Genomic DNA, 20,657 nt, shown 5'->3' with positions numbered 1-20,657 from the left:
GCGGCCCCCGGGCGACTCGCCCGCGCCCGGGACCGCCTCGTCGCTTCCTTTGTTAGAGACGCCTGCGCTGAGAGGCATCTTCGGGCCTGCCGCCCCACTCCTGACTTCTTAGAGCCCCCTAAGGACTTGTAAGCACATAGGATCGAGTCAAGAGGCTAAATTACGCCCCAGGGGACTTTTTAAGTAAAATCCTAAATTTCATTTAGGCTGTTCGTAGGCCATGTGATTGCAAAGACTCAGAGCCGAGGCCGCCCTCCCGCGCCGGCTTTGTGCAGCCTGGGCCGCGGGGAACTCTGCCCCTGTCGGACGGTCAGCCCCGGGGGCTGCTGGACGCCGCTCGCCCTCCCCTCTCCGGGCGCCACCGCCCCCCCCCCCCCGCTCCCAGCCCTTCCGTTTCCTTCCCCGGCCTCCCCACCCCGACCTGAAATCTCCCTCCCCTCGGGCTGGAAGGAAAGTCGGTAATAAGAAACCAGTTCGGTGTCAGTCGGAGAGAGGGGGGGAGATAACCCCAGAGATACACGGCAATGGAGAGAGAACTCATTTTGTGTAAAGAGGGCCTCGAGTCACCAGGGAATTCCTGGATTGTCTCAGGCTGTCGTGTGTGATGTCCATCACGCCGTGCGAACACCATCTGCTCGGTATTATGCTCTCAGTTGCCAGGCTACCTGCTGTACGCAGTAACACTTGACTGCCTGGCTCCACGTTCGCAGCGTCCGCCCAGACGCGCGGGGCGGGGGGCGGGGGGCGGCGGGGGAGGGGGGAACAGGAGTCATGATTAAGCCATCTGCGGGGGGGGGGAGCGCGGCGCGGGCGGAGCTGGCGCTGCAAGCCGGAGCGCCGGGCTGACACCACCATCTGCTGGGGCAGGGGGAGAACAGCAGCTGCTCCTTGTTCCTCCGACGAGGCCCGCCCGCAAAAGGCTGAAGCCCGGGGCGTCCTCCAGTCCCCCAGTTCCCCCCCAGGTCCCGGCACCCCGGCCCCGTCTCCCCCGGCGGCCTTTCGTGAGCCCCCTCCCCGCAGCCGGCGCTCTTTGGTTCCCCGCCAGCAACCCTGGCCCCTCTCACCCAAACACTACGCTTGTTCTTGAAAACACTTAAGAGAAATAAAGCTTCGCTACGCACAGATTTATAAATAAACAGCTGGCTGCTCTTGGGAGATATTTTTACCACAGCTGTTTTTTGAAGTAGAAAACGGCCTCTTTGGAGGAGGTAGGACGTTTTTTACACCTCCTACCTCTCTCCAGCCCTTAGAAAATTGCTAAGATCTTTTCCCTGGAGAAGAAGCTATGTAAAATGGGTTCATTGGTTTTGATATTTTTCCCCTTCCCTTTATTTTACTGAAGAGTGAGAAGGTTTGGGGAGTAATGAGGGTCTATGTAGCCAATTGCATTTCTGAGGAGAGGCTACTGAGAAGGCAAGGCGGGGTCGTTGGGCAGGGGGCGGGGTGGAGAAGGAGCCAGTAATTAAAACTAAAAATACTGCATCATTTGGCTTCAAGGCATTACATTTCTCTGACGAAAGCTCAGCCTGGTTTTCTCTAATTGCACACGCAGTGTGTGTCCTCCTTAGAAACAAGAGCGGTGGCTTGAAATCCTGAAATTCGACTATTGCTCATTAAGCCCTCTTAGACTGGAGGTTACAAGCTGCCCTGTAATATGAAACAGTTAATGGCCTCAGCCAGCTCCATTTGTAAGGCTGGTCACTTGTGCGCTTCACACTTTGGAATACAGACTTGAGGCTGGGGCTCTCCTCGTCACTCACCAGCTGCTGAATGCATTAGAGCTTGTTGGGGAAGTCCTAAAGGCCTATCAGCCTAGATTCAGGGATGTAGCTTGTTGGGGAAGTCCTAAAGGCCTATCAGCCTAGATTCAGGGATGTTTCTATGGAAGGCAAGCCTTTAAAATGCACACGGCCCTCCCGTCCCTAGGTCTTCAGGTCTTCTGCAAGAAACCCCAAGGCAAAACCTTTGGAAGAGAATCATTTGGAGAAATCCATAATCCTGGGAAGTAATACCCTAACTATCTCTTTGGGAAGTCCCCCCCCCCCCCAAAACAGGGGCCAAAAGTAGCTGGATGTGTCTACATTACCATCTCATTTCCCTCTCCCTTACTTTCCAGGGTGGAGAAAAGGCTAGGAAAGCAACAAGTGACTACTTAGCACTTCTGGGCATGCTCCCCAGCTACCCAGGGCTGGTCACACAGGACAAAAATATCTCAAAGTGCCCAAAGATAAACAGGGCCAGCCCAAGGCCAGCCCCCAGCCTCTCATAAAACTAGCTGAAGCAAACTTTATCTTCCCTTGGGTCTCATTTTTTTTCTCTCTCCTCCTTATCAAAACTGGAAAATATCAAATATACTGAAATACCCAGGGGGAAAAAAAACTCTGTATTCTGTATTTTTGCTGATTGGTTAACTGTTTATACTTCAATGTGAGTTCGTTTGTTAAAGTGTTAAGTCAATCAGCCATTTGTTTCTAAAGGTGGCAAGAAGCAGCTTTATCCCGGAAAGAAGGGCTTGGAAACAGGAAGCAAGTACTGGGGGGGGAGGGGAGACTCTGAAATATCTTGATGCCTGTGGGGGTCAGGCCTAAAGGAAACTTCGTGGTAGTGTAAAGGTTCCTGGCATTTTTTAGTATAAGTTCTTTCTCACATAAATATTTCACAGCTGTCTACTAATAATTGTGTACTGAGAAAATATACAAAGACGAAAAGGGTTTTGCAATAACACTTACATTTGAAAAACAAAACACAGTACACGTACAGGAGACACACTATATATTTAGTCTACGAGCAATTCTTCGGTGTGCATTTAGCACCACCGACCCGCGGTCTGGGAAGGGCCTGGGCTAGTGGAAGGAATACTAAATTTAGACTCAAGATCAGTGTTCCAATCCTGCTATTTCCGAGTCTTCCATTGGCTAAGTGTGACCTGGGCTACTGCACTAACTCCCCAGGACTTCTTGGCCTCTGGTTCCCAGGTGAGAGGAGTAATGGATTTTTGTTTGTTTTGCTCCTGGCGTTTGTGTTGGTGGAGGGAGGGAAGAAGAGCCCCTGAAGATGTGGTTGCTGTATCCCGCTGCTGGACAGAGAAGCGTGAGTGACTGAGCACCACACAACAGAGGGAAGGCCCACAAGCCCCGGCTGTGGGGAATCGGGTCCAGGACTGTGTCTCCAGGAGAGCCACAGATCAAACTCAACTGCATGTTTTGAGAGGACAGTCCCAGCCTGCCGGACTCTATCTGTACCAAGGAGGTAGCAAAGCAGAAGTAGGAAAAAATATTAAAATACAGTTTGGATACAAAAATATTTAAATAACTATAGAGTTATTCATATTCGTGTCTTACTATTTCGGTCTCATGATAGTACCTCATTCTATGACTGGTGATGTCCTTCCGTGTGGACCCATTTAATTTGTGTTCATCTCAGACATCAGATCCTCTGTGTTCAGATTAATTACTTGAAACTTGAATGAGTTAAAAGGAACATTTGTGCAGAATATTCAATTTTCAGACAATATTTGCCATTACCAGGTGCACTTGGTCGATGAGCAGGAAAGGAACTATCTAGAAGAAGAATCTCATGGTCACTTACCAACTCTTCCCATCAGCTGTTTTTCCCTGGTCTACACTGTCTGGCTGTTATGGGCTTCCCCTCTGAGCACATTCTCCAAGCAGTCACTAGATTCTGTGTGTAGTTTTCTACCACTTTACTTCCTACTCCTTAAGAACCAATCCTTAAAAGTTGCCATAATTTGACTGAGACAATTGTAGAATCAAAAGACCCAAATCAACCCCCACATTATAAATTGTCCCAGACATCGGAGGCTTGGTTCTATTTTTAAAGATGTCGGGAGATTACGTAGCTTTGTTCAGTGTAACACATTCCCAGTTCTCACCATCAACAACTCCCACTAGAGGATTTTTTTTTTTTTTACATATAGCAAAGCGTTCAAATGTTGCAGTTAATTAGAATGCCATCAAATAGATCTATCGATTAATAAATTCCAGAATTCTTCTGTAAATGTCTCTCCTACTAGCTAAGAAGAAGTCTATTTAGGCCAGGTGGCCAGTAGAGGTTAAAAGGTAAGGTCAGGCTATCTCGTTCCAGACTCGAAGTGAGCCCAGCCTGAGGTCTTCGTCCCTTTCCTTTGGAGGAATGCAGAATATGAGCTGATTACCTGGTCTTTGTCCCTTAATCAGTCCCATCCAAACCAGACCAGACTTGCTCTCGGATGTCCCAGAGCCGTCCTCTATCACTGTCCCCCTGTAGCTCTCCAGTTCCACCGTGCTAAGGCCGGATTTGAACATTACGGGGTTGTTTCTGTGGGATAGAACGTGTGCCACTCAGGGCCCCTTGGGGCCACGAGCCAAGGCCTCTGCCCCATGCTTCCTTTCAGTTATGAAATCTGTGCATTCTCTTGTGTTCCTGTCCCCCCAGGAGCAGCACCCCGTTGGACTGCCCCGGACCACAGGCCCCATGCAGTCCTCGGTGGCCCCAGGCTCGGGCGGCATGGTGTCCGCAGCCAGTGGCGCGGGTCCCGGCTTCCTCGGCAGCCAGCCGCAGGCAGCCATCATGAAGCAGATGCTCATGGACCAGCGGGCCCAGCTGATGGAGCAGCAGAAGCAGCAGTTCCTGCGGGAGCAAAGGCAGCAGCAGCAGCAGCAGCAGCACATTCTGGCCGAGCAGGTAACGTGATGCATTTATCCAGCGCCTGCTGTCTGCAGCAGAGTTCCAGGTCATGTCCTGTGTCAAGAGAGTCACAGTTGAGCATTTCCCGGGATCACAGGACAGCCTGCAGAATTTAGACCTTTCAATTAGTTAGGCTTTTTCTCAGAATGTATGAGTTTGTTCTTAAAAGACGGGCTTCAACCATCCATTTGAAGGCGCATTTGCTGGAGACTTTTCTTCGATTCAGGCCTGACTCCTTTTCTTCTGGTTTCTGGTGCAGGGGTCTGTGCCATCAGTGTGGGGGTTGGGAGGCTGCCTCCCATTCTTCATAGACGCTAATATTTCTAGTATGAAGAGAAAAAGAAAATAACTCAGAGAACTTTGTTTCTTGAAGGAAAATGTCAGGAGGAGGGATTGAGGAGAATTCTACAGAGTTGGTCATGAACAATGGGACAGGAACAATAGAAGAAGAATAGGGCCCACAGAACTAGCTGGAAATCTGAACTCAGGGTCACGGAAAGGGTGCAAACTTAAGAAAATTCCCAACAGCTTTAAAACAGCTCAAGAAATCTTTGAGTTAAAGGAAGGCCTAACACAAATAAAGCCTTACCTTAGGCATCTTTGTCCACCCTTGCCATATAATTCCTCCAGCTTTGAAAGCAAGCCTTCCCTGAGAGCTGCTTCTGTGGGTTTCAGTGTTCTGTTTCTCAAGACGCCCATGCCTGATTCAGTGTTACCCCAGGAAAGGCCTGAGGCCTTCCATAAGAGATGCCTAGCTGGCTCCTGTGGGGTCTGCACGGGGCAGCTCTCTCTGATTACAGGAGGTAGGTGTGAGGTTGTCATGGGAAGCTTAGAGCCCACCGGAGCTCTGCCTGACATTTCCCCTTCCAGAATGTTCCTAATACAATCAGAATTTTGGAAATTTATCAAGCATCCTTCACTATACACACACACACACACACACACACACACACAAGATACTGTGTGGGATGCAGCCATGTTGAGGTCCCTACGAAGAGCAGTGGTTCAGAGTAACACCAATCATCCCCCAAATAGAAAAATTGTACTGTTGAGCACAGTTCACTTATGTTCCCTTCTTCGCTTTTGTTCCTGAGCAGCTGTGTAATTATCTCCCTTTTTACCAAGGTCAGTCAGCCGCCTGGCAGCTCTTGTACAAACAAACCTCTCTCCCTCTCACCCTGCATAAGGTGTGTGACAAGGAACCATGCTAATATCTCTCAGGCAGTGATAAATGGAGCTGCCGAGGGGAAGCGAGGCTTAGGACATCCTCTCCTCAGCCAATCCCAATGCGTTTCAGGTGCGCCTGATCCTTCGTGCGCTGGCCTTTGATGTGTGTGCTGTGACCAAGGCACAAATAGGAGACAGGGTGACCAGGTAGAACGCCGTCGTGCCCGCCAGGGGCGTCCCACTCGGCGAGGGCAGCCACACCTCAGGGAACTAGGAGGGAAGCAGAAGAGTGGATGAAGAAGAGCTGCCCCAGGAGGGTCCCCAGACGGGGCGCTGAGAGAACAGGGCGCGCCTCAGAACCCAGGACACACAGAGCTCCTTGGAAAAGATGGGGCAATGGGTGTAACTCTTTAGCAAGTTGTGGAAACCGAGGGGCGCCTGGGTGGCTCAGTCGTTAAGCGTCTGCCTTCGGCTCAGGGCGTGATCCCGGCATTCTGGGATCGAGCCCCACATCAGGCTCCTCCGCTAGAAGCCTGCTTCTTCCTCTCCCACTCCCCCTGCTTGTGTTCCCTCTCTCACTGGCTGTCTCTCTCTCTGTCAAATAAATAAATAAAATCTTTAAAAAAAAAAAAAAGTTGTGGAAACCGAGCCATGAAGAGGGACGGAGGAAAGAACAGTTTTACTCAGACTCAAAATATGTCCCATCTTTTGCTTGTGGTATGGTCTGGAAAAACCTCTCACCCCCTCTCTTCATCCACCAGGTTGGGTTTAAAAATTTCCCAGCCTTCTCCTCTAACTGCTTGAAGAATCACGTGGAATAATGCGTGTAAAATTCTTTAGAAAGTGTACACATGTGTGTGGGGATCTGTCATGTGACCCTGGTGTCATGGAGTGTGACCTGAGAGCTGCGGCCACAGCTGTGAGCCCCAGTGGGACTAGCCCAGAAGTGAGGCTGGGAGCGTGTCAGCCCCACATCTTACCTGTGCCCGGAGACAGAGCAGACCAGCGCAGCCTCTCGGGGGCTCATAAGTGGTGAGCTGTCAGCTTTTTGTTTTGTGAATGAATACTGCCAACGCCAAGCTGACTTTCCTGGGCTCTGCAGCAGCAGTGAAAGTGCCCTAAGAATTTCAATCTCGAAAGCAGAGTATTAGAGATCCTGGGATTTCCTGAAGGGACACGTGAGGGAAAGTCAGAAGGATTTGCGATCTTGCCTATCTTTGGGAACTTTAAATGATTCTAGTGATTTAAGAATCAGAGCGGGTTGAAAACAGGTATGAATTAATGTTTGATCCTTACTCTCAAAGAGCACGGAGCAAGTCACCTCTCTTCCATTCACAAAGGTCCCACAGAACCTGGAATTTTAGGCCTGAAAGAAATATTGGTGATCATGAAGGCTTTTGTATTTTACCTGTGAGGAAACTGAGGCCAGGTAGCTCATGGGATTTATCAGAGATGGCAGAGCTTAGAGAGGCAGAGCCGGGGACTGGAACTGGAGCCCCACCCCCACCCCACCCCAGGCCACCCCAGGGCTTATTCGCAGTGGGCAGTAGGACACTTAAATTCGTACATAATATGAGAAGTTTGGCTGAGGAGAAGCTGTAAGTGCTCAGTTTCCTCTCAATCATGCCCTTCTATTGCTGCCTAAAAGATTAGCATGGTTTCTTGTCTACACTTCATCTACACAATTAATTAATTTCAACAGTTTGTGCAAAACACCCTGGTAGGCACCACAGGCTGGGGTGAGCAGAGCAGAGGCTTTTCTTTTCTTTGGTTGCCAGAGTGCTGGCTGGCCTTGTGCAGAAAAAGAAAAGAGAAAAAGAAAGAGAAAGAAAATTATAGAGCTGCCCAGAAACAAAAACAAGAGGAAAAAATAGAAATAAACACATGTGTTAAGAAGTGGTCAATGTGTGTTATTTTTATAATGAACACTTGAAAGAGTAGGGCCCTTGTTGTGTGTTCTTTATAAGCCGAGCAGACGGAAGGTGCTCCATGAATATTCAGCAAGGGCAGGAGGAGGTAATGAGGAGCCGAAGGTCACGCAGCTACTTGATGGCAGACCGGGAACTCAAACCCCTTTCTCTGCTCTTTCCACCTCGCTCTCAGTTTCTTTCCCTTTCACACACAGCGTGGTAATGATCATAATAGCCTTTCCAGTAGACTGGTGCCAGCGCCGGCAGCACAGAACCCCCGGGAGTGGAAGAAGAAAGAGGAAATCGCCAGCCTCCCGGCTCCTGGACAGTGGAGTCCCACGCGGTTTCCTGAAGGCACTAAACGCTGTGTATTGTACTTGCGGGGGAGTATCCTCCAGGCAGTGTGGCCTCGTGGGATCCGATGAGCCTTTTTTTTATAGCCCCTGAGAATCCCAGCTTCCTGTACCGGAAGCAGCTCTTTAGGTCATTAAAAATGAGTTGCTTGTCCCTTGCGCTGGGTCCCACAATGCTGAGCGAAACCTGCAAGCTGATGGTAGGTAGTCAAAGTCAGAACCGCCTCCCGCAGTGCACACGCCTCACGGGCCAGCGGGTCTGCCGACGCTCCCCGAAAGACACGGACGAGGATGTTCCTAGCGGCGGTAGTTGTGACAGCCAAAAACTGGAAACCCTGAAGGCCCTAGGAGAATAGGTAAATAAGTCGTGGTCTAATCATCCATGTGACGGAATACTACTCAACAGCGACAGTGAACAGACCACAGCTACGTGCATCCACATGGACGAATCTCGTAAATACAGTGATGACCGCAAGAAGCCAGACACCCCAGCCAGACTCCACTACGTTGCATAAATCCACTTACACGAAGTACAAAAGCAGACATCACTAGTCTGTGCTGTTAGGTCAGGAGAGCAGTCCCCGGCCAGATGAAGTGGTTCCCTGGGGTCAGTAATGACTGGAAAGGGGCATGCGGGGCTCCAGGCAGAGTTCAGTTTCTTGATCTAGACTCTGTTTACCGGGAATGTGTTCGCTTTGCGAAAACCCATCAAACTCAGGCCTTGTGCACCTGCCTGGATGCACCGTATTCCTCAACACAAAGTTTAGTGTTGGAAAAAACTGCCTTCCTCAAAACTGCCACCATATTTCATTGCCTCTCCCCATGTCACCTCCCTGCCCTTCTTGTGCTGTCATTCTAGCAGCTGCAGCAGTCCCATTTACCGCGCCAGCACCTCCAGCAGCAGCGGAATCCATACCCAGTGCAGCAGGTCAATCAGTTCCAAGGTGAGGCCAGTGAGCCCTCTTCCGTTCTATGCCGTCCAGCCGTGCCGTGTAAGTGCGAGTGTTGCCAGGGGCATTGCCTTCTGTGCTGGGCTCGTGTTCAGGTAACATGAAAAATGTTTAAAGTGAGGGTACCAATATGTCAGAATGCATTTTTGGAGTCCTCTGCCGTGCCAGGTTAACTTTTGGGTTGCTGGTCCCAGAAAGGTCCTGGTTGGCGGCAGGACGGGTAAGAGTGGCGGGGGGAGGGGGGCGCAGGGCTGGGATAGCCGTTCTTTACCAAAGATACGGAAGTATTTCGATAGTTTAATAGCCAATAAGGGCATACTGGTGCCTGTTTGGTTCCATATCAGTCTTGTCTATGCCTGGGTCATCGTCTCAGTGAGCACAGGAGGAACAGTCCTGTGCCACATCCCTCTTGCTAACCCCAGCATGTCAGCTGGCCAAAGCCCTCACTTCCAACGACTGACATGGGAGAATGGCTTGCAGCGGCCACCAATCTCTGCTGAATCTAGAAGACGCATGGGCTTTGAGTTTGACTGGGCTATCTTGATCCTGCTGCCCTTTGCAGAAATCCTGACCCATGACCCAGTAGCAATGGGCACATTGTATGCTCCATGTTGCCATACTTTTATGTAGTCCAAAGTCCACTCAAATATCAATCCCTTCCACCTCCAATACAGAGAGCCCCTGAGGGTCTTGTATGGGGTAGAGGATGAGCCTGAAGACCCTTCCCAATCTCATCACAGGAGTTTTCAGGGGATTACTGGGGTCATCTACTAGTGGAAATCCTAATTCCCATCCTCTGCCCTTTTCGTGGGACCTAGATCCTTGGTCCAAATTTCTCAAGTGTTACCTATGACTTCGAGAATCTCCCAGAAGCTATGAAGTCCCTTGCACATAAGTATGCATATGTGTAAATGTACACAAACTTTGTGTAGTGTTGCACAAGTGCTGCCCTTCTCAATGGACAGTGAGTGAAAAATTCATGATGTAGGGTAGCATTTTCCAGTCTTTGGGTTGCAACACATAAGTAGGTTGTAAAGACAATTTAATGGGTCACAACCAACATAGAATAGTGGGGCACCTGGGTGGCTCAGTCAGTTGAGTGTCTGCCCTTGGCTCAGGTCATGATCCAGGGTCCTGGGATCGAGTCCCACATCCGGCTCCCTGCTCAGCTGAGCAGGGAGCCCGCTTCTCCCTCTCCTGCTCTCCCTGCTTATGCTCACTCTCCCTGTCAAATAAATAAGTAAATCTTTAATAATAATAAGAGAAATAGAATAGAAAACAATTATCAGCGTATATCACAATAGGGAAATTTTCGTTTCCGTTGTAAACCTGCATGTGTATATACTGGATCACACGCTGTGAGTAGTGGTTGTAGAGTCTGAAAGCCACTGGTGTTCGCTGCCGGACTCACTGAAGATTGCCTGCGAAAACCCTGGGGCTTGAGTGGCTACCACTCCCTACCCCCTGGAACACATGTATCATTTCAGAACCCTTTGGACTTGACCCAGGGAAGGACAAAAGCAATGAAGCTGTGCACAGGTGTTCTGTGCACTAAGTTAGCGCCATCATTCTTTGAAGAGTTCTGTTTCTCACTTGGTCACGGGCAGGGGGAAGTGGAAGCGGTCACTGTTACACACATAGTTTTCGTTGCAGACACAGAGCCCCCCCCCCCAGGTTTATCCCTGAAGTTCTCAAACCTTAGGTGCATCAGAATCACCAGCAGAGCTTGTGAAAGCACAAACAGAGGGTTGGCGGAGGGAGTGGGGGTGGGAGGATGGGGTAACTGGGCGATGGGCATTAAGGAGGGCACGTGATATAATGAGCACAGACGTTACACGCAACTGATGAATCACTAAATTCTAACCCTGAAACTAATAATACACTATATGTTAACTAAACTGAATTTAAATTAAAAAAAAAAAAAAAGCACAGCTGACCTGGCCCCACCCCCAGAGTCTCTGATTCCGCGGGTCTGGAGCAGGGCCTGAGAATTTGCATTTATAACAAGCTCCCAGGAGTTGCTTTGCTGCTGCTGTTGCTGGCCCAAGGGCCACACTTTAAAAACCGGGGATTTCTATTAAGAATTAATTAAAAATATAAAATCTTATAAACCCAGCAGAGTGTCCCTTGACTTTTCTAGGTTCATAACTCATGTATTATCTTTTGGAATAAAGGGACCCCCCCGAAATTGAATACTTTTTCTACATTATGAGTCATTCTGTATGCTTTGGGTCCAGTTTAAGAGTTTCACTCTTTGAACTTTTGAACTTTTCACAGGTAATCAATCTAGAAATTTAGCTGTACTTAAGTCCAACAACCAGTGACATTGTAGGGTCCCTGAGCTGACTGATACACTTTTTTTCTCTTTTTACTCTCCTCCCTATTTTATTTTACTAACACCTGCGATATCACAATATCTGAGATATCTGGGAAAACAGCAAATTGGTAGGTAAGAAATACTGTCCTTGGAGAGTTCCGTTAGGAATAAGTTGCACAAGAACCCACACGGACGCTCACCACTACACATTTCAAAGGTTTAATGACTATCTTTCTCTTATTGAGCTTTGTGCCTCTGGGCAATGTTACATGCCTATGGAGAAATGCATATTTTTCACAAATACAGCCTTCCTGCGAGTGAAAATAGAAAACAGACCCTTTTAAGAAAAAATTGCCTATGATCTCTGTTTGAATGTGGAAGATTTTCTTTGACATTGTGACGTAAACCGGTGGACAAGAAAATTAATTTGAGTACAGTGTCCCCACAATATCTGTTTTAGACGAAAGTGAAAGAAGAAGAAGAAAAAAAATTAGTCTGTTATTTAGCATATATAGTAATCAGATAACGACAAGGTAATTCTTTGGACACATTTGCATGTTTTCCTATACATATTTAAAATTGCTGAAGGCATAAAACTAGATTAATAAAAAGCATTTTGCTTCTACTTAGGATAAAAATATGGAGCTGATTGCTGGTTTTAAAATGTCCCCTTTTTTTTCATAGAAGTTATACCTAGATAGTACAGTCATTTTATACCAAAAATAAAGGTTAGCTTGGATTAACACTTCAATACCTCTTAAAAGGCCTTATAGCATTTCTGTCCTCTACAAAGAGGAACCTATTTCTCATTCACCAAAGTAGCCCAGACCATTTCCAGTCCCTCAAAATATCCATTATAAACATACAACAAAAATGTCCAAAATATGGAAGTCTTTTCATCTGTTTCCAGCAGCTCGTCAGCCTGTTTATGTAATTTGGCTCTAGCCAATCGGTCTCCGAGTCAGCAATATTTTCTCCTTAAACTTTTTTATAAACAACTCAATAACCCACTTCACCACAGTGATCAGATTGGCCATGCAGTCAATACAGATTTAGTCGTTAAAGTCACAAAACTTCATCACAAGATTACAAATTGCAATATATACTTCCATCCAGTCTTTAACAGGAACTTTTGATTTTTTTTTTTAAATCACTTAGATAGAATGAAGCTTAAAACGGAAACCTGAAACATTTCCAGGGATGTCCCCCAGCCCTTCCAGCTTTCCCCCACAGAAACCATTTCATTTCTCAATGCACCATGATATTGATCCCAAGCCACAAAAACTTAAGTCATAATCAAAATTCCCATAATTTACTTTCTTAAAGAAAGAAAGGAAAATATGGAGACATATTTGCTGCCCAGAAATCAATAACCCCATCAGGAAGACAGAAACACACTTACTGCCCAGGTGCCAGGCTTAACAAGCTTACACTGTTCTCATCTGGTTTCTCATCCCAGTTCCAGGTAGTATCACATTTGCTTATAACATCGATCGGCTCCCATGCTGCACCTTTTTTAAGTGTCCAGAAAAAAAACCAAGAACTATTTGTCTTTGTCTCAGACTTAATCATTATTAGCAGGGACATAGAAAAAACTCATTTTTGTGCACTCCCTAGCCCTTTACAACATTGACTGGGGTTCTCAGGGTGACCTTTCCATTCTCTTGGCTGATTTGGAAATTTCCTAGGAACATGAAAAGAAGGACTCACTCAAATGCCTAATTAGAGTTGAGGGACTTGGCATTCATACTCTGGCCAACTTTTAAACAGCATCATTAAAACCACGTTAGCGATCTGCGGAGAGAAGTCGTCACTGCCGTTTTGAAGGAGTGAGTAGACTTTGCTGCAGAAATGCATCCAGTTCATTGCCAAGGAGCGAGTGGCAGGATGATTGTTTTTCTAGCTCAGGAAGCTGGCCAGTTTGCACTGACATGTTATGATTCAGAGAATCTGGAGCATGTGGAAATCTATAGAGTGGATCCAGAAAACGTCCCATCTGTCGAAATAGCTTCTTAGCAGGAGCAATGGCCTTTAACCTCTCAAATCCTGCTCGGGTCTTAAGGGAAATTAGTCTAATGGTCTTTATTGATAGTATTCTCTACTGAACCATGTTCCACTTCACAAATAGAATACACAAAGTGATCAGCCATTTCTTCCTAATTTAGCCCAGGAGGTGAATTCCCTCTCACCTCCAAAAATAATGGTATCTGATTCGTTGAGGATGGCATCATATCAAGAAGCGTGAGAAACAATTTGCTTCTGAAATGTGAACAAAAATCATAATAGTATATCAAGTCAACTGCAAAAGCATGTGTCCAGTATGACCCCTATTTTCATGTGTCTATTTATATAATAGCAGTGGTTATCTCTGGATGGGGGGAATTAGGGTAACTTTAATTTTCATCGTTGTACTTTTCAATATTTTCGGAATTTTTTACAATCAGCATGTGTTATAGTCAGATAAATAATCATTTTTATTAAAGACTTAGAATAGATCCTCTCATATAAAAGAATGTTTTCATGCCTAAAGATAATCCCAACAACATGTTATAGTAAATTATTTATTGAGATGAGCGAATGGGTATGCCTTTTTTTCCCCTGTAGGTTCTCCCCAGGATATAGCAGCCGTGAGAAGCCAAGCAGCCCTCCAGAGCATTCGAACGTCACGGTTGATGGCACAGAACGCAGGCATGATGGGAATGGGACCCTCCCAGAACCCAGGGACAATGGCCACGGCAGCAGCCCAGTCGGAGATGGGACTGGCCCCTTACAGCAACACACCTACCAGCCAACCAGGAATGTACAATATGAGCACAGGAATGACCCAAATGTTGCAGCACCCAAACCAAAGTGGCATGAGCATCACACACAACCAAGCGCAGGGGCCAAGGCAGCCCACCTCCGGGCAAGGGGTTGGGATGGTGAGTGGTTTCGGTCAGAGCATGCTGGTGAACTCAGCCATTACCCAGCAGCACCAGCCGATGAAAGGGCCGGTGAGCCAAGCGCTGCCGAGGCCCCAGGGCCCGCCCAGGCTGCAGGGCATCATGGGAACGGTCCAGCAGGGCACGCAGAGCTGGCCGCAGAGGAGCTTACAGGGGATGCCGGGGAGGACTAGTGGCGAACTGGGATCGTTCAACAACGGCACCGGCTTCCCCCTTCAGGCTGGCCAGCCGAGGCTGACCAAGCAACACTTCCCGCAGGGACTGAGCCAGGTTGTGGATGCCAACACTGGCGCCGTGCGAACCCTCAACCCGGCCGCCATGGGCCGGCAGATGATGCCACCGCTCCCGGGGCAGCAAGGCAGCGGCCAGGCCAGGCCGATGGTCATGTCTGGCCTGAGCCAGGGCGTCCCCGGCATGCCAGCCTTCAGCCAGCCCCCAGCACAGCAGCAGATGCCCAGCGGCAGCTTCGCCCCGAGCAGCCAGAGCCAGGCCTATGAGCGGAACCCCCCTCAGGACATGTCCTACAATTACAGCGGCGAAGCGGCCGGCGCCTCCTTCCCCGGCCTCTCGGACAGCGCGGACCTCGTGGACTCCATCATCAAAGCCGGGCCGGGGGACGAGTGGATGCAGGAGCTTGATGAGTTGTTTGGGAACCCCTAGTCAAGAGGAACCCCGAGAGCCACAACTCTAGTGTTGAAAGCTTAAAACGTGAAAAAGAAACAGGATGTTGAGCCATCCCTGTTTTTTGTTTTTTTGACCCACGTAAACTGAGCAAAACTGCTGCTGGCTGACGGTGAAGGATCCAGGTGCCAATCCACAGGCCCCCTGGGCCTCATTCCGCCTGATCGTCACACAGCAACCGAGACAACACGCCACGCGGATCCCTGCTGCAAGAGAGGGAGACGCGGCGGAGGCCGGTGGGGAAGCCAGAGCCCAAGCCCCTCTGCTCGGCACTCCCTGTGCTCGCCTGGCCCCGGGAGCGCTGCTCCAGCCGCGACAGACTGCTGCCCAGCGTGCGGGCTCCGCCAGCCCCTCCGGGCCCGGTCCGGAGACCGCAGAGCCTCGGGCCGGGCGCGACCCACGGAGGCTGCTGCGAAGTTGCACAGGCCAAGAGCACAGGTCGGAAGCGTGCTGAACTCTGGCTGGAAAGAGAGGTCGGGCGTCGAGACATGCTACTGTGTTTGGAGGGTAGGCACGAAGAACAGGAGACCGCAAAGGATCCTACGAGCCTGTCTGCTGCCCTGTGATGACCCTCAGGAATTTTAGAGGCGTTGCTGTCAGCTGCCTCTCAAAGAGAGCCAAGTGAGCCTGGAGAATGGTGTCCCCGGCAGTCCTGGGGGAGGCAGCCCTCTGCCGGTGACCGTGACTGTGGCAGCCGGCACTCCGTGTAGTTGGGCTGGAGCCTCTTGGGGGCCCAGTGTCATACCAATGCGTCTAGGCAGTTCACATCTACTTCCAGTGGCCACAGGGTGGGGAGACCCCGACTGGATGCTGTGTCTGCCAGTGTGGCCACTTTACCTGCACCCTGCCCTTGTTCCTTCTTGCCTCACCCCATCCTGCCCTTGCTTCTCCTTACAGACTATACGAGAAGAAATGAAGCTTTTGTCTTTAGGGGGCCTGGGCAGAATCATAATAAAAGCAAGAACTTAGACAATGCCTGAAATGCAAAGGCAACACTGGAGTTTTCTTTCTCTAACGTGTAGTTGAGTGAATATTCTCTGCCCAGAAGTGAGCAGGCCCCTCTGATGTTCCATGGCGGGTTACTACGAGCCACACCTGATACTTCTGGTCTACCCTGGGAGGCATGGCCCAAGGGGCGCTGACTCTGGCTCCCTTTGGAAAAATCCCAGGGTGATGCTCTGAAATTGGCCTTGCCCTTAATCCCTCCTCACCGGAAAGACAAATCTAAAATGCTGAGAGATGAGGAACTGAAGTCAAATGCTCCACCTAACACATTTTGACAACAAAAAGAAGGAAGATACAGCTCCTTCCATATGGGCAAAGTCATCCACTTCCAAAGTCCTATACAGTCGTTCTCCTTGTAATTCACTCAAATCTGCCCCAATCGAAGTCTGTCGTAAGGGATGACAACCTCTGCTACTTACCATTAGGCTTGTGTCTTTAGTACTTGCTGCTGTTTGGGAGGCCATGTGGCATAATTATTGTCCAGAATAAGAGTGGAGTGTGCTTTTCTCCTACCACACGCTCCCTCCGTGTCCGAAAGCCTGGCTCCCTCTGTATGCCCACACGCACCTCGCCGCATCATGCATGGGCCCGGGCTGTGGGGAGCTGGACTGGCTGCATCCAGAGGAGAGGGGGCTGTCCTGAGATGGGCGGCGGGGGGGGGGGGAGGTAGGAATGGAAAGCTGGGGGCAGAGGGCGGAGGGGCGGCAGGCCGGCAAACACCGCCTTTGGCTTGCTCGCCCTGTCCCACGGCGCTAGATCTACTGAGCAAGGGGCAGGATGGAGACCAGAGGAGGCCAGGTGGGCAAGAGCCCAGGCAGGGGCTGCGCTCCTCCTAGGAAGACGTGGCGGCAGGTGACCATGAACTCCTTGCATGGGGAGGGACACCACCGTGGAAACTCTTGAGTAGGAACAGATAAAAACCAAAAAAAAAGAAAAGAAAAAAGTAAACAAGCAAGAAGACAGAAAACATAATTACCTTTTTCTGAAAGGTACAGGAAACAAATATATGAGCAATGATGAGAAACTGGAGGTGGCTGATGGGAGAAGGGGGCTCCATTACCTTTTAACAGCTTCCTCCGAATGCTTAGTACTGGGACCAACTAAATAGAGAGGTAGATTTTAATAAGGTCGTTTTGTTTTGTTTTTGTTTTTGTTTTTACTACGGTGCTGATGTATATGTAATGTCTAAAAAAGTTATTTGTAAATAAGTTTTTACAATACTGCAGATATCACTGGGTCTACTATCTGTAAAAAATATACATATAAATATATATATACTGTTTGTTTAAAATAGAGTATTTTTATTTCGCTCCTTAACTCATCATCACAGCACTGGTATATTGCACTTCAGATGACATCTAATGACTAATTTGTACTGTATGACCTACGGCAACTTGCTCCATTTTATTCAGATTTTTCTAGTTTTCTGTTTTTACTTTGTACATTGAGCATTGCTTATTTCCTTTTAAGAAATGTACAGAACTCGGAAATGTAGAAATGAAGTGATGTTGACATACCACTTTTAAAGACAAGGAAACAAATAAAAGATCATTATCTGAATCAATCCAAAGTATAGTTTATTTTAGGAATGTCACTGGATCTCCAACCTTAATTAAACGGATACACTATGCCTGGGTTTTAATTGATTAACTGCAGTTCTTGTCTCAAAATCCGTGATATCATTAAACATTTATTTAACAGTGGAGATCAGTCAATCATTCCCAGTCTTTTTAATTCAACCACACAACTAAAACTTTCTAAATTTGCATCCCAAGGGATGTAGCAAAGAGAAGAGAAGTCAGCTTTGAAAGGAACATACTAGGGGAAAAAAAAAAAAAAAGAAAGAAAGAAACCTCAAGAAATATATGGAAGGGAAAGTAACACAAGGGTCTTGGCCCACTGTAGTGGACACTGTCCGTGTACACACACACACACATGCACAACCCAGAGACATCTCACATCTACTAGCCCTTGCTGCATCTCTCTTTGAAGGACTGCCCTGGGCCTAGGCCTGGCTTGGCCTGCACCATCCACAACTGTTGGAAATGATTAGAACTTTACATTTCTCCAGATCCGCGGTAATCAGTGACTCCCTGGAGCAAGAGTGTGAGAACTCAGTCAGGTGGTCTGGACAAGCCCTGAGATGGGATTTATGTTCTAGAGCTCCCCTGTGGGATCAGAGGCTAGGACTTTGCCTGAAGTTGTCCTTACTTGGCTTCTGGCCCTTCCCCACTCTGTTCTGATTACCCTCCCAGGGGGGGGCCTTCACTAATGAATCACACACATGTGAATCCACCCTCCCCTTCTAGGAGACTTGACCTAAGACTTTCCATCAACCTTGAAAAAGCATAGTAAAACATGATTCAAAACTCTCTGGGTTAAGCAGAAAAACAGGCCACAAGCACAGAATAAAATCCTCAAAAACAAACCCAAAACAAAGGTGTTTTAATACATACCAGCCAAGAAGAAGAATGCATTTGACTGTGGGAGAGGCCGGGCCCACCCCTGGGGGACTGTGGTTCCAGACAGGAAGGCACACAACAGCGTGGAGAACAGTATGACACAGCACTTTGTCCCACTGATAAGGGCTTCGTACTCCACCAGGTAACAGGAGGTTGTAGAATGAACGGGGGGAGGGGGGCGGGGAGGGTGGGACGAACAGAAGTAAAAACTGGAAGCTCCGAGAGGAGTTGAGTGTTCCTAGTCCCGAGTGATTAAAACCACACACTGTCACTCACACCAAAGTGCTGTGTACTGGGTGAATGGCATCCCCTTCTCCTTCGAAAAGATTTCTCACGTGTCATCTTACTGCCTTTTTAAAATCCCAGTGCAGTCAGTGTGTGATGGGGGAAGAGGCAGAGAGGAAACATCTATCGGGGAGTCAGTAAGCATCTGTCCCAGTGAGAAAGACGTATTTCACTGCTGAAAGTTAAGGAGCATTCGGAAGCATCAGATGAGCGACACTGCCGCTGCCTGCCACCACTCTTTTCAAGGAAAACTGTGTCTGGAGACAAAGGGTGAAAAAACAAATGACCCGATATTTTTCCTTATGAACACCTCACCCACCTCCGACCCTGCAAAGGCAAGTGGGGGAGGGGAAATGCCTGGAAAGGGAACAGGACGACTTGTTTGTATGACCAGTGCTCTGTTGTTTTGTTTTGTTTTTCATTTTTTTCCTCTTCTTCTCTCCTCAGTTTTGTCCTCTCATCTCTTTTTCAAGTTCCAACAACATTGGACGCCCACTCTGGCGTCTTCCGGGCAAACTACCGCAACCTGCCGGACTCCACGCAACAGGTGGAAGCAACTACAGCAGCGTCCACACGTGCACCCCGGTGTCCCTGCCGCGTCTGGGACAGCTGCTGGGCCACCACTAAGGCCGTGGCCCTATCGAGCCCACAGATCCCAAAGCAAGCATATAGCGCTCAATTTAAAAAAGAAAAAAAAAATCCTCACAGCTACCAAGACTGTGGCTTTAGGTTTTAACTTCTTAGAAATGATTTTAAGCTTTTCACCATGAACATTATCAAACAGAAAAGTAGACAAACGGCACGACGAACTGCACCCTTGCCTCAGTTTAGTAACTATTCGCACTTTGCATGCTTCACACGTACACTTTGCAGAACCGTTTCAAGTAAGTTTTCCCCACTCAGCTACTGCACCCCTCAACCTCTCAACACGCAGCTCCCAAGAATCGGGGCACTCTCTTCCCTGCCCACGAGATTATCATGCCTCACACGATTACCATTAGCCCCTGATATCCCCTGATTCTCACTTCGTGTTCAGATTGTCCCAATTGTCTCCCGAATGTCTTCCAGAGCTGTTTCTTTCCAACCAGGATTTGATTAAGGATCCCATTGTGCCATTTCGTTTTTATGCCTCTTAAGACTCTTTTAATATAGAATAGTTCTCCATCCCTTTTTTCATAACATTGTTTTGAGACAATGAGTCTGATTTCTAAAAATAAAACCCATCAACTCATTAATATACAAAACATATACATATATAACTCAAACAGATCAGAAACTCACATCTCTCTGGCCAGCATGTTTCCTCCTTGTAGCCAAATTTGTAGGAATTAAAATAATCAAGAGGTTGCCTTGGTGACAATAGAATTAGAACAAAGGAAATAAATTTTATGGTTCAGATGCTTGAAGATACAAAGCTCTGATATCCTGGTGTGCCCATCTTCTTTTTCCACAAGTTTTTAACCAAATTCTGTGGGTGTGTCTTTGTAGTTTACTTTTTATTTTTTTTCATTTTTTTAAAAGATTTTATTTATTTGAGAGAGAGAGAGCACAAGCAGGGGGAGGGGCAGAGGGAGAGGGAGAAGCAGGGTCCCTGCTGAGCAGGGAGCCTGATGTGGGGCTAGATCCCAGGACCCCAGGATCAGAGGGCAGAGGACGGCAGCCCCTTAACGAACTGAGCCACCCAGGCACCCCTGTAGTTTACCTTTTTAAACAGCTCCAATTTAGATGCAAAATAGAAATCATTTATATATCCTCAAGGGCGAGATTGGGAAAGTCCTGTGTTCTTTTCCCCACTTCTGAAGGATATGAGTATTCAGTAATTGTTCTTTGGGGTCAAAAATTTGCATTCTTTCTTCCTTATTGTCTTCAATGTATAAAACAATTCAATGTCGCCATACA

At 48.1% G+C, this 20,657-nt stretch overlaps 1 protein-coding gene across 1 annotated transcript in view; it reads left to right on the top strand.

The window, feature by feature from the left end:
* MAML3 (mastermind like transcriptional coactivator 3) overlaps positions 1-17,863 on the top strand; it is a 399,223-nt gene extending 381,360 nt beyond the window's left edge. Inside the window, 3 exon segments of the mRNA XM_045798938.2 lie at positions 4,435-4,683; positions 8,976-9,060; positions 13,988-17,863. Of these exon segments, the coding sequence (XP_045654894.1) occupies positions 4,435-4,683; positions 8,976-9,060; positions 13,988-14,985 (1,332 nt within the window). The 3' untranslated portion in view covers positions 14,986-17,863.
* The last annotated feature ends 2,794 nt before the right edge of the window (positions 17,864-20,657 follow it).

This window comes from Ursus americanus, chromosome 13 (assembly GCF_024610735.1).
Source record: "Ursus americanus isolate L20-20 chromosome 13, mUrsAme1.1.p, whole genome shotgun sequence".
Classification (NCBI taxonomy): Eukaryota; Metazoa; Chordata; class Mammalia; order Carnivora; family Ursidae; genus Ursus; species Ursus americanus.
This window is presented reverse-complemented; position numbering and strand designations above follow the sequence as displayed.